We start from the raw sequence: 12283 nt of genomic DNA, 5'->3' as shown, positions 1-12283 counted from the left end.
CCTCTTCTGGAAGGTCAGTGGTAAACAATGACAATTTTATTGTCAAAATTATCTATAATTGGACGATGAGATTCAGTTACGTTTCTTGTTCCTTGAACGTCAATATCAAAGATTTCTCCTGGATTTTTTCCTGGAAACCCAGTGAACTATACGAAAATAAGAAACAGTACATGCTAAACTAAACTTACCTTAACGAGTGTAGAACACAGTACTGAGCTGTCTGAATGATTTAATGGTTTCTCATTCGAATAACATTCTCTATTACAAAATCTGTACGACATATACCACTCACCACAAAAACAACCATTCCTACGACAATGCCAAACTGCAGAACAAGAATACCCAAGAAGAATGTTTTGGGCGTGAAAAGCATGTTTTTCATGAACTCTAAACTTTTTACGGTTTTGCTTATTACGTAGTCAAAGATAGCACACCACGAAATTAACGGTCTCGCAACGAAAAGATGAGATTAAGGATGTACTTCACGAGTATGAGCGCCATCACGCTCAACCCCTCTTAACTGCGTCAAAAGCGGCACGTGGACGGTCTTGCCGTCGAGATTTTCTACGAGGATCCACGTAACGCGTCATCTCTACACACGCGTCGCATCAACAAACGAGCGAAATCAATAAGGTTACCTCAACAGCCTGTTTAAATACATTTAGAGAATTGATACCCCTGCTGAGGGAGTAGAAGATTGTGTAACGGTGGCGTACTATGGAAATTCGTAAGAGGGATTTCGCTTACCACGCTTTTTTTTCGGACGATTACGGGAAGTCACTCTTTTATCTGTGATCTACACATCCACCCTATCTTTTACTGGAGGGGTCCTAACATCGTCAATTTCGTGGTATTTCGCTGCCACAGAAAGGTCGTAAAAAATGGAATATCGTTTTATTACTCTCGAGGCATTTGGAATACCACAATTGGATTCCCTACCGCAGTTCCATGGGAAGTGGGGAATGAGGAGTGGACGGAGTTCTCATGATTGGTTCATTTAAACCCTTCTCCTATGCGTTCGGTAGTAATTTGTCGTAGTTTTAACGCAAAAATTAACTCGAATGTACGGTAATTCAGTAACAATATTCCGTCGATTATTTGCAAGGTGAAGTTTAAATTTTTGTCCCTCAGCTTACTCAACGATGATTTTTATAATTTTAGTTTTAGTTTTTTGGTCTTAGTTTTATAATATTTCTAGTACTACGAAAGATCCTTTTCCTGGTTTTTTTTTCAGATCTGCCGTTAAATGCTACGCCTTCGCGAGCACGAAACGAACGATGAATTACAGCAGAGGTCTCTTTGGAAGACATGAAAATGATCAATTATTTCGTTGAGTACCCAATTATCAAAAAGGGATTTGTCAGCACAGTTGAAAGTCCCCGTCACCACACGCTCATCTAAGGGACCTGATTCAAAAACTTGGTTTAGGGCAGCGTATCACAATTCTGACCTGGTGCGGAACCCACAACGAAAGCGCAGAGTTTGGATAGTAGATTGCGGAACCCAATGTAGTTCCGCTCACCTTTTCTTAATCGTCGTTAAAAACGGAATACGTCTTCCACGCGGTTTTTTAAAGGATTTCAGTCGCAACGCGCCACCCTCGTGCACGTGCCACGTCCACGAGCGTCGAAGAATGATGAGGTCTTCTCACCAACCTATTCAAGTAAAACCAGTGAATAGCCTGCTGAGGAGAACGGAATGGGTATATAGAGGCTCATTCTGATGTATGTCGTATGAAACAAAGCAGTTCTCAAGCTCAAGCTTTTTTACGACGATTAGGGAAAAATGAGCGGAACCGAGCTGGATCCTGCAATCCATTATCTGAACTTTATGCTCTCCGCACCTGCGGATTCCGCACCAAAAATCAAAACCATGATCCGCTGCATTTAACTGTACCTGATCGTGAAGCAAGAGCTTCCTCCTTCGCACGAACTGCAGCTATTCGATTGTTAGCATTTGCAATCTGCTCCGCCAGCTCCCTTTTCCGTCGTGCTAATATTGTTTTCTTCTCGGCGACTCGCTTTTGGACCTCTTCAATTTGCTTCGAAAGATCGGCTATTTGTGATGTAATTGCCCTTTGTTCGGTGTTGTGTTCGGTCTGCACATTCGGTGTTCGAAGTTTTACAATCAAGGGAAACGAACGATCATCTTCAAAAACTTCTCTTGCAGTTATCTGAATGGGATTTGCTTCGGAAAGTCCCACAGCTACCACATTGTAGGCTACCATATCAACAACAACTTTTATCGAACGATTTTCCTTACTGTATACAGCATTGATGGGCTGAGATCCTCGAAATAATAAGTAACCTCCTTATTTAATGAGACGCCACGGATCACTTCGCCATTGTGAAGGAGACTGACCTAAAGTTTCCTCATGAGATAAATTCGTATGCTTGATTCACTAGATTCACTGCTTCTTATGTTTGCCGGACCAAACACGACGCGTCTACTGTTGCTTTTGTATTCCCTGGCTTCATTTGCTCCTACTTCATTAGCACATTGCTTCGTACTTCGTTTGCCAGAGGCTCACAAACCAACGCGCGTCGTGGACGACTGGATAAGTGCCTGCATTTGCAGGTCCACTACTCCTTACGTTTTTCTTTTACTTGAAGTTGGGGCTTTGAAGCGAACATGCTCCGCTTCTTGTCTTCTTTCTCAGGAGTACAGAAAAAAAGACCTAAGCACTGTTTCTACAGTTTTGTTTAAACATAAATGCACTTCCAAGCCAGGAGATAGATTAAGGGATTAGTTATCAGAATTTTAGCAAGAAGATGGAGAATAGAGAAACCACAGGAGGAGGTTTAGTGTTAGAAAGTCGAAGTGCCAGATCGAGGAGGGCAGATCTTCACAACGAAGTCCATCAGTAACACGTAACCTCCTGTACCTTCTCCAAATAAAGAAGAAGTCGTTAAGCATATTGACGCTTGAGACTTTAACATATCCATGAGCTTTCGAAACAATCGATATAGTCGATTTATTCAAACGAAGGGTGACCGTGAGATGTTGCGTGAGAGTCGCGAGAAGTCTTCCTCACATACACTGCTCCTATCACAAACGACGAGAGAAATAGGAAGGAGGCACTAGTTCGGCAACAATCGTCCAAAAACGAAAAGTGGAGTTCACCCGAAAGTAGAGCAATTATGATGACATTTTGATGTCTGTGGGTTTTCTAATATGCACTACTGTATTTGTCATCGTCTCCTTACAATTGCATTCGTGGGCGCAAACTCTAAAATTATATATGAGGATTTGCCCTCAAATAACTCAATTTCCTTATCTTAGCCAGTGATTGCATATCCAACTCTTAACGTCGTGAAAAAACTGATAAGATATTACGCAGAACTGATCTGACCATTCCGAGAAAGTTCTAGTCAGAATGTTGACGAAGATAAGAGTTCCATCAATTTTATTCAGTTTACAAAACGTGGTGAGTTAAATCAAGTGGATTCAGTTAAATAAGTGAGTTACTGAGGAATGCTCTCTCAATCATTAACACCTCATATCATCACATTTCATTTTCGATCACACTAATAGTTTTTGTAGTCCTTGACGAGTTCGGTAAGTACGAAGCTCCTCTTAAAGGCATCACCCCACGAATCTGGGGTGGTACGGATTTCAGGTGGGCAATGCCTATACGAAGTCGTAGAGTATGCCGAGGAGCATGTCCTATTGAAGTCGAATATCGTTTTCTGGGTGCACATAGGTGCTAAAGTTACATAGAACAAAAGACACAAAGACAAAATGTACTACTTCAACATTCATTTTTAAACGGAAAGAAATACGTGTTCTGTATGAACAGTATAGAGCCAGGATTGTGGATTACTAGGATGAACATGGTTCTGCTCAATTCCGCCCAATCGTTCTGGGAATGACGTGGGAACCGTTCAGTTCCTACTAGGTGAGCAGCGTCAAGGAGAAACATCAGAAAGAGCTGGCTTGTGTGCCTTGATAGAACTGATAGAATAGAAAAATATAGGTAAAAAAGACTATGCACATAGTTTTTCTACCACACTATACTACTTGGAACAAAAACTGAAGAGCAGATTTTTTATAAACTCGGCTTACATTTGCTATATCCGCTATTCCCGTCCATTCGACACCAATTCGATATGGCTCCACCCAAAATCAATGATAAAATATCAAATGAATTAAATAACAAAAATTGTCAATCTTACTTCGAGTAAATCATCTCACATTATAAGATAAGCTGACTCACCGTTACTATAGAGAGTTTAGAGACTTGTGGACGCTTCTCCAGCTTTTCTTTTGTTGTTTTCACGGTAATCAACTTGCTGAGGTCGCCACATTTGGCTTTACTTGGGTTACAATATTTGACACCCACAACGTAAGTTGCTTTACGGAATTAGCATTCGTTAGAAATGACTATATATGGCATCCATTTTCGCCTACTTTCTGGCTCAAGATCGAAGGCCTCATATGCAGTTAGATCTTTATGCGTAGTTCTGCGTTCGAATGCAACTGTTTCATTCTTCACGATATTGGCAAGCAGTGTATTGGTAGTAGGTATATCAGTTTTAGAAATAAAAACCTGGAAAAAACTAAGGATTTGTTTTATCTGAGCGAAATCAGAGTTTCAAGGGCATTAAAATCCCACTTGATAAGCGCTGACGTCTTCCACAATCATTTGCTCAGGGTCCTCATGTTCAAAATAAACAACAAAACTTCTCGCGGCAACAGTGGAAGCGAATACTCTCTTTGGCACTGCTGGAAAGGATACGAATTAGTGCATTCGCTTATGATATGGCAAGCAATCAGTTTGTGTCCACAACATCTTCGATCATTTCACAAATGAATCAAGGTTATTGACTCAAAAAGCGGTCAGAGTTATCGAAAAGTGAAATGGAAAAGTAATAAAGATGATGATTATTCGTAGGTCTAAGCAGTAGGTTTTTACAAAAGAAGACTCATTCAAAAAGATCAACCATTAAAAAGTCAAAATGCTTTTCTTCAACTCTAACCCCAGTTGAATAATTATTTTCAAAACTTCTCATAGTGCCCCTATGAGGTTTTTGGATGGAACCTTTATTCGCTTGACGTTTTGGCTTTTTCTCCGTCTTTAGAGGCCCCTAAATGTAAATTGATTGAAGTTTATTCCATAAAGTGTCACATTGCCCTTGATCAGTGTTTCGATCAGTGTTCAAGGTAGTGAAAACTGAAGTGGTGAACTAGTGAAAAACCAAGGTAGTGTGTCACTTCACGGAATAAACGTAGGATTGCTCGCTCGAACCTCTATTCAGGCCTCTGAAGACGGCGAATGAGGTTCCATCTAAAAAATCAAGTGGGCACACTATTAGAAAACATAGACAGAAGTATGCCGAGGTTTCAAGAAACGGGAACGTATGAACTATTATTTACAGAATTTTTCCGCTCCTCAAAGCAAATGGAGCGAGAATAGCGCACTCGAGAAAAGTTCAATGGTGACACTGCATGGTTTGAGAGGCTTCAGTGTCATCCAAACCCTGCATTCCTGCGAGAGTCTATTAGTTGGTACCAGATTTGTATGGTAGATTAAAAACATGACTTGATACATCGGCGGATCCTCACAATTCATTTTATAGGCCAACACGCCTTCATAAACCTCAACGATTCCGAATTGGAGTCAAATGCGTTGTGCCATATCAAACGAACTGATAGGCAATCAGCGCTTTTTGAAGGCAGTATTCCACGAAGTTCACGATATTGTAATCTCTCTAAGGAAAGGTAGGGTTAACGATTGTGCGCTCAATTCTCCTTGATCTCTTGAAGAAACACCGTGGGAGACTGCTTCCATGTACGAATTTCCCTACGAGACACCTTTGAACACTCGCCAGCCGCCTTCACAGCCGATGCATTGACTTCAATTAAATAGGCTACCATGAAAACCTTATTGATTATCGTTCACACATCTGTGGAGAGCTTGCCTGTGCAGAGTTACTTTGTAAGAAAGTTTGTACAGAAACACACTTTCCTAGTCCGCTCTTAGGATATCCAACGCATTGAACGCAGTAGTGTGCATACTCGTGACCTGCACCCTAGACCCTATCCTTTCGTGGAGAGATCTCTAAATAATATAGCTCTCTTAATAGCAGCGTATCACAAAAATGGCAATGTTGGCATCTTCGTAGGTAGATATAGAGTTTAGGCTGTAGATTACGAGTTTGCTCCCGCTTGATTTCTTCAAATCGTTCTGAAAAACAGCATCTGTTATTATGAGGTAGCTTAGAACGCATGCTTTCCATCATTTTTCCAAACGGCGTCAATTTCGTGATACGCTGTTTTTAAATAACTTAACTTTGATTATTATAATCTCGGTTGCTTTCAAAGAGTGGAATTCGTGAATTTCAACCAAAAAACGTACCTCGGATACGGCGAAACGAAGTCATATACACGAATAAGGGTTCTGTTTCTGCATAGCTGTTGTAGAACACGATACTAATCCATTGATCCTCGTAACCCCAGGGGGTCTGTTGAATGGAATCTTCTTAGCGCAAGGACTTCTTTCAACTCAAGGATCTTTTGTAAACATAAGAAATTTGTTGCTAGTGTCCCTCTTAGTTCGGAGGTCAGAAAAATTTTACACATCAGGAATTATTATGCTGAAGAGTTTAAGACGCTTTTAATTCTTCTAACGTATCCACACTGATATCCGATGCCTATCTATAAAAGAAAATTTGAATTTTCCTTGGTATTTTAAAGTGTCTTATTAAAAAGGTGAAATATGTAAGAGTAGGACACATAGCATAGCAATCTCGCTCAACCATAGTTCCCAACACTTTCTTATCGTTACTTTCTCTAAAGGTAATAAGCTATTTACAGGTATTTAAATAAAAACTCACCAGCTCATGTATCATCACGTGATCACGGGTATACATCTTGCCAAATAGGAGTTCCTTCGATTTGTACAAATAGAGCCTGTAATAAAGTGTTTAGAAATTACCAAGAGACTTCTCGTTGTTGAAGACAGGGTCAAGCGTGCGTTGAATTTCATTTCTCACGCTCCCAGAGGGTTGGAAGAGAAGACGAAAATGAAAATAAGGAGGAAAAGACTAGAGCGCAGTCAATGTTAGATAGAGACATATTAAGGGTTGGAGAATGTTAGAAAAATAGATGGCGCCATGATTTTTTTTTGACAGATTTAGCGAGAAACTTCGACCTTTTGGTCTGAAGGTAGATTGGGGAAATAGTAAACAAATGAAGGACACATTGAGATGAGACCATGAGACAGGCGTCTCTTGGTGGTTTTGAAACTCTCAGCCTTCTTCGCGCAGTCGTGAAGATGTTCAACGAGCCGGTCGTATTACTCGTCGATGTTGTCTATTGCGGAATCTTCCCAAAAGCCAGCTAGCGCAGCGAAGAGATCCCAGTTGATGGCAGTTGTCGGAGTTCTTTCTCAGAACTTGACGGCTTTCTCTGCTCTCCTCGTGAAGAAAAATCTTCCTCGGAAGAGGCGATGGTCCGATCCCGTATGGAACTTTGGTACAACAGCGACGTCCGTCGGACAGAAACTTTTATTGACGTAGGTGTGGTCTATATCACTACGGTACCCTCTGCCGGGCGACTCCCACGTCCAACGTAGAGAAGAGGGCTTCTGGAATTGCGAGTTTCAATGTATGATTTTAGTCGTCATGATGAACTCGAAGAGCCTCACCCTCTGTTCATTTCAATGTAGGCCGATGTAAAATTTCTCAGGCGTCTTCTTTGGCCTAATTTTGGCGTTGAAATCGCCAATTATGACCTTGTAGAAGGCATGATCTTCTCGGGTGAACTTCTCCAGGTCCATATAGAAAGCTTCGACTTCTTCTTCGTAGCTTGATGTTGGAGTGTAAGCAACAAAGATAGTCAAAGCTGGTGTTAGACCACATTTTCTCATCCGCAGACGTCCAATTCGGATCGCAAGTTGTTCGAATTCGCTATTCTTTAGGCCTATATACCCGTGTTGACGAGAACGCCAACTCCACCAATCCCCTTTCTGTCGCATGTTCCTGAGAACAGTTCTCCAGTTTAATATACGGCGTTGAGATGATAATGTCGTATCACCTCGGTCAGTCTGATGAGGTCGTAGTCAATCTTCTTGGCTTGCATCATCAGATCTTCGATGGCGGCTTCCGATGCAAGTGTATGTGTTTTATAAGTATATCGTCATCCTAGTCCTTTTCCATATCGGTAGCCTATATGACTCCTGTAACCCCGACTTTCCTGGCGCTACGGTACCAGGAAAGCTTTCGTCCGGAATCAGGAGACTCTTTTCTATTCTTTTCCGAGTGGAACAACAGTTCTCTGTTGTTCCACTCGGAATGTGCGTTGTTGGCGAGAGTCCTTCCAGCCCTCTATCGCTATCTACGTCCCATCGTGCTGGTTTGGGCGCAGCTGTTTAGCAAACTGCACCAAACTTCAAGTTTTGACCCTACTATTTCCTCCTCTATGCTTTAGCTAGGAAAGCTGCGCATTATACATGTTTGCATTCTCTGGGGATGTTTTGTCCCGCAAAGTCTCCCTATGGTTCGATGATAGGTTTTAAAACGTGTACTGATTCTACTCTAACCTATGATGATGAAGAATTACTTACATTTGCGTGGATGATTTTTCTCATTTCACTTAGCAAAGAAATGAAGTAAAATTGTTGTACTCACTTATAGCGAATGAAATCAGGATGCTTCCTTCCTTTGTGCACGTGTTTATAGTGCAGACTTTCCATTGTGAAAGAAAGAGCGTATGGTAAATAATCTATAAAAGTTATGTTATATATCTTCTGGTTCATGTGAAACGAACTTGCAAGAAATGCTTGAATGAAATGTTAGGATTTTTAGAAAAGGGAAATGGAGGAAAGAAGAGCAACAAAAACAGAACGAAAAAGCATAACTCTGCCAATATTTTTTGACTTGATTTTACCTTCTGTGCAGGAGTCGGCACGTCCGCCTGAGACCAATAAGCTTTCGGTCAGGGCAGGGGAGAGGTAATGCGTGTTAAAGGCAGCACACCACGAATTTGAGGTGGTGCGGATTTCAGGTGCAGTATTTGTACACGGGATAGTAGATTATAGAGAGGGGTGTGATTCCGTCCATTTCTTCTTAATTGCTGTAAAAAACGGCCGCGCGCGTGCAATCAGGAAGAAATGGACGAGATCATCCTTATCTCAATAATCTACGATCCCGTATACTCCACCGGAAATCGGTACCACTCCAGATTCGTGGGGTTATGCCTTCAAGCGGGGAAATCGTGCGCGCAACAACACAAGCGTCGCGACTATCTTCGCAAGCACAAGTATAATCAATTTAAAGATTTGATAGCACGCATGGTGGTATATCTTCCAAGAATTTTCGAAAACTTAACCTGATATCAGTGAACAGCTTCCCTCAAATTCGCTTCCTCAGTTGGCTCTGCGAACTACTTTAAAACGGCTCAAATAGCATGTAACACCTGTTTTGCAGCTTAGTGTAGGATGTACCACGAAGAGTATGGATTTCTTTCTAAAAGCTGAGAAATCGGAAATAACGAAGAAACTCAGCACGCCATGAAAACGATTTTTTCTCGACGTAAATGATTAAATCGGGGCCCTAGGACCTGAGCATTAGTCCTAGAAGATCTATGACATGCAACCTAAAGTTATAAGAGAAAAAAGGAAGTTAGAGCGTCTAGAAATAAAGCGCCACTGAGTGCCTCCCCCCTCCTCCCCACTCCCTCTCCCTCCAATAGTATTTTCCCTAGTATAAGTGCCACCACTCTCAATCCTCCCTAATTATCAAAAAAAGGCATCGGAGAGGGTTTTGTTGCATCGCTACGAAACACCAGATAACGCCACGACATCTCCAAGCGCAAGATTACCCAAGGTTTGGTCTTATACATTTATTCACTCATTCTTATTCGATTATTTCGGACACCCAGTGCGAAGCGAATTTCCCCTTCACACTGGGTGTCTTAAAATTGAATATAATGTTCAACTTCCTTAGCTCTTAAAGCACTTTCTCAAAGTCTTAATCTTTTAGTCTTCGAGTCGTTAAAAAAAGGAGAAGCAACTATGTCTAAACTTGAGTAGGCGAGTGCGAGTTATCTCAATACTTGGAACATCGGATTAGAATTACAAGTGCTTTGAAGATAAAACAAATACGCAGTATTCATGTTTATATCTATTCGATTAGTATTTTGGAGTTAGTTTGTTTAAAAACGAAGCTCATATTTTGTTTCAACGACATACAGTAAGATTGCTAGTTCTTTGAAAAAGACGCGGATTCGCGTCAACAAGCGTCACGAACTACAAATAGAATGTTGTACTCGAAAAATAAACTACTGATTTTCAAGAATTCTCCACGTATAGTATTTGCATTCGTTGTCATTCGAAATAGAAGAGTAATGTTATCAAGTTGAAAAAGTTCCTATGATTTGATGACTTCTTCGACGATCTCGTAAAATGAAGGAAACAAATTACATAGAACAATGAAGAACCACTGAGATACAAATCTGAATAAGACTTCCAGTGGATCCAGAATTTCGACAAGGGTCGGCAGCTGCGTAGTTACGCAGAGCACTACTTTCATTGTAACAATCCTGAATAAAAACTATTTCGAAGAATTTTCAAGGCTTTCGAAGCATAAAGCAGATTTTTTAAAAGAAAACGGTTGTGCAAAAATAACATTCTTCACCGTAGTTACGTCATTCTTTTTAAATGCAGTGATCAGTGCAATAACATAGCAAGAGCCCGGTGTGCGGCCTAAAGTACCTGGTGGGCCAGCGTGAGTAGAGTTGATAACGTTCCATAGAGCCTGACGGAGTCTGTGAAGGGATTTCGAAAACTATATTTTTCGAAATCAACACAATTCAGTAGGTCTTTTCCTTTCGTAAAAATAAACAAAACAAAAAATAAGCTTTTCGTAAAATCACAAGAATAAATCACATTGAACCATATCTTTGCTGATTAAAAGCCGACCGCGTCTGAAACATATTAGGGTGTTCGGAAAGTATCTGCCGAAAATTTCGCAGTAGCGCAGATTTTCTGAGATGTTCTGGAAGTTCCCGTTTTAAATATATTATATAAGGACACTTCCGCCAGATATACAAATAACATATCTGGCTCCCTCTTCCTTGTATATTTCATCCTATAGTGGCCGAACATTTCACCCATATTCGAGCCACCCCCGCTGCTGAAGCCCATCAAAACTTAATTCAAGTATTGGGCACTGAAGCCCGTTCTGAGCGGTCTGTGCGCGCCTGGTTCCAGCGCTTCAAAGCCGGAAACAAGAAACTCGAAAATGGGCCTCGCTCTGGTCGACCAATTGCAATATCGTTCGAAGAACTGAAGAATCATCATCAGCAGCATCCATATGAAGGTGTGCGGCACTTTGCTGCCAGTCTTGGCTGTTTGTAAGCAATGGACTGCGATCTCTCGGGATGGTGAAAAAGCTCGGTCAGTGGTTCCCACATGCATTGAACGACGGCAACCGCCAAAGACGCCCGGACATCTGCATTTAGCTGCTCTCCATAAGCAGCAGATTCGACTGGCTGGACACCATTGTCAGTGGAGACGAAAAATGGGTCCTCTACGTCAACTACACCCACAAATGTGCGTGATGCGCTGGCGATGAAATGCCGGATCCTTTCGTGAAAGATGAAATCCATGAGAACAAGTTTATGCTGAGCGTCTTGTGGGGAGTTCATAGAATCTACTGTTTCGAACTGCTGCCGAACAACACGACAGTTACTGCCGAGGTCTACTGCGCTCAACTGCGAAGACTGGCCGATAAGATCCACAAGGAGCACCCGAAGCTCGACAGCTTTCGCCTGCTACACGATAACCCGCGCCATCACATCGCGAAGAAGTCTTCCCAGAAAATTCTGGAGCTCGGATGGGAAGTTCTTGCGCACCCACCGTACAGCCCGGACCTGGCCCCGAGCGACCACCACCTCTTCCGATCGCTTCAGCATCACCTGGAAGAGAAGCGCTACGATGATTCTGACCACCTCGAAAACGACCTTCGGGATTTCCTCGCCTCCAAGTCGCCGGAGTTCTACGCCAAAGGAAGCTGTGATCTTGTGAGATGTTGGCAGAAGGTTGTCGATGTTGATGGAGATTATTTCGTCGAATAATAAAATGTTAAATAGTTGTGTTGCTTTGAAATTTTGCCGTATTTCGACAGATACTTTCCCAATAGCATGGAAAAAATAGGAACATATTATTATTATTATTATTATTTGTATTTTAGTACCTAAGCTCGCCGTAGCATGGCTGCTTAGTTTGGGGAAAAGTCTCTTTGCCACTCCTGCATATTCACTGCCTCAGTACCCTGCACAC

At 41.7% G+C, this 12283-nt stretch overlaps 2 protein-coding genes across 5 annotated transcripts; one reads left to right on the top strand and one right to left on the bottom strand.

The window, feature by feature from the left end:
• Positions 1-105: 105 nt before the first annotated feature.
• Positions 106-10752, bottom strand: RB195_001281 (uncharacterized protein; the record flags this gene model as incomplete). Of its 4 annotated transcripts, XM_064197979.1 has the most annotated exons (14): positions 106-130; positions 189-220; positions 293-387; positions 1897-2173; positions 2263-2361; positions 4066-4113; positions 4217-4353; positions 4411-4549; positions 4616-4725; positions 6359-6464; positions 6837-6912; positions 8631-8724; positions 10424-10542; positions 10715-10752. In XM_064197979.1, the coding sequence occupies 14 exons, from the start codon at positions 10750-10752 to the stop codon at positions 106-108; spliced, it is 1395 nt and encodes a 464-aa protein (XP_064053860.1). The 4 variants fall into 4 exon arrangements, with proteins under 4 accessions (XP_064053860.1, XP_064053861.1, XP_064053862.1 ...); XM_064197982.1 differs by lacking the exons at positions 10424-10542; positions 10715-10752 and adding an exon at positions 6098-6187 and having other exon boundaries at positions 8631-8695; XM_064197980.1 differs by lacking the exons at positions 10424-10542; positions 10715-10752 and having other exon boundaries at positions 8631-8695.
• An 825-nt stretch (positions 10753-11577) lies between these two features.
• RB195_001280 (uncharacterized protein) lies at positions 11578-12078 on the top strand (the record flags this gene model as incomplete). The annotated part of the gene is made up of 1 exon (XM_064197978.1): positions 11578-12078. One exon carries the CDS (start codon positions 11578-11580, stop codon positions 12076-12078), a length of 501 nt encoding a protein of 166 aa, XP_064053859.1.
• Positions 12079-12283: the final 205 nt, after the last annotated feature.

Source organism: Necator americanus, chromosome IV (assembly GCF_031761385.1).
Source record: "Necator americanus strain Aroian chromosome IV, whole genome shotgun sequence".
NCBI classification, from domain to species: Eukaryota; Metazoa; Nematoda; class Chromadorea; order Rhabditida; family Ancylostomatidae; genus Necator; species Necator americanus.
The sequence above is the reverse complement of the archived record's forward strand: the minus strand, read 5'-3'. Positions and strand labels throughout refer to the sequence as shown.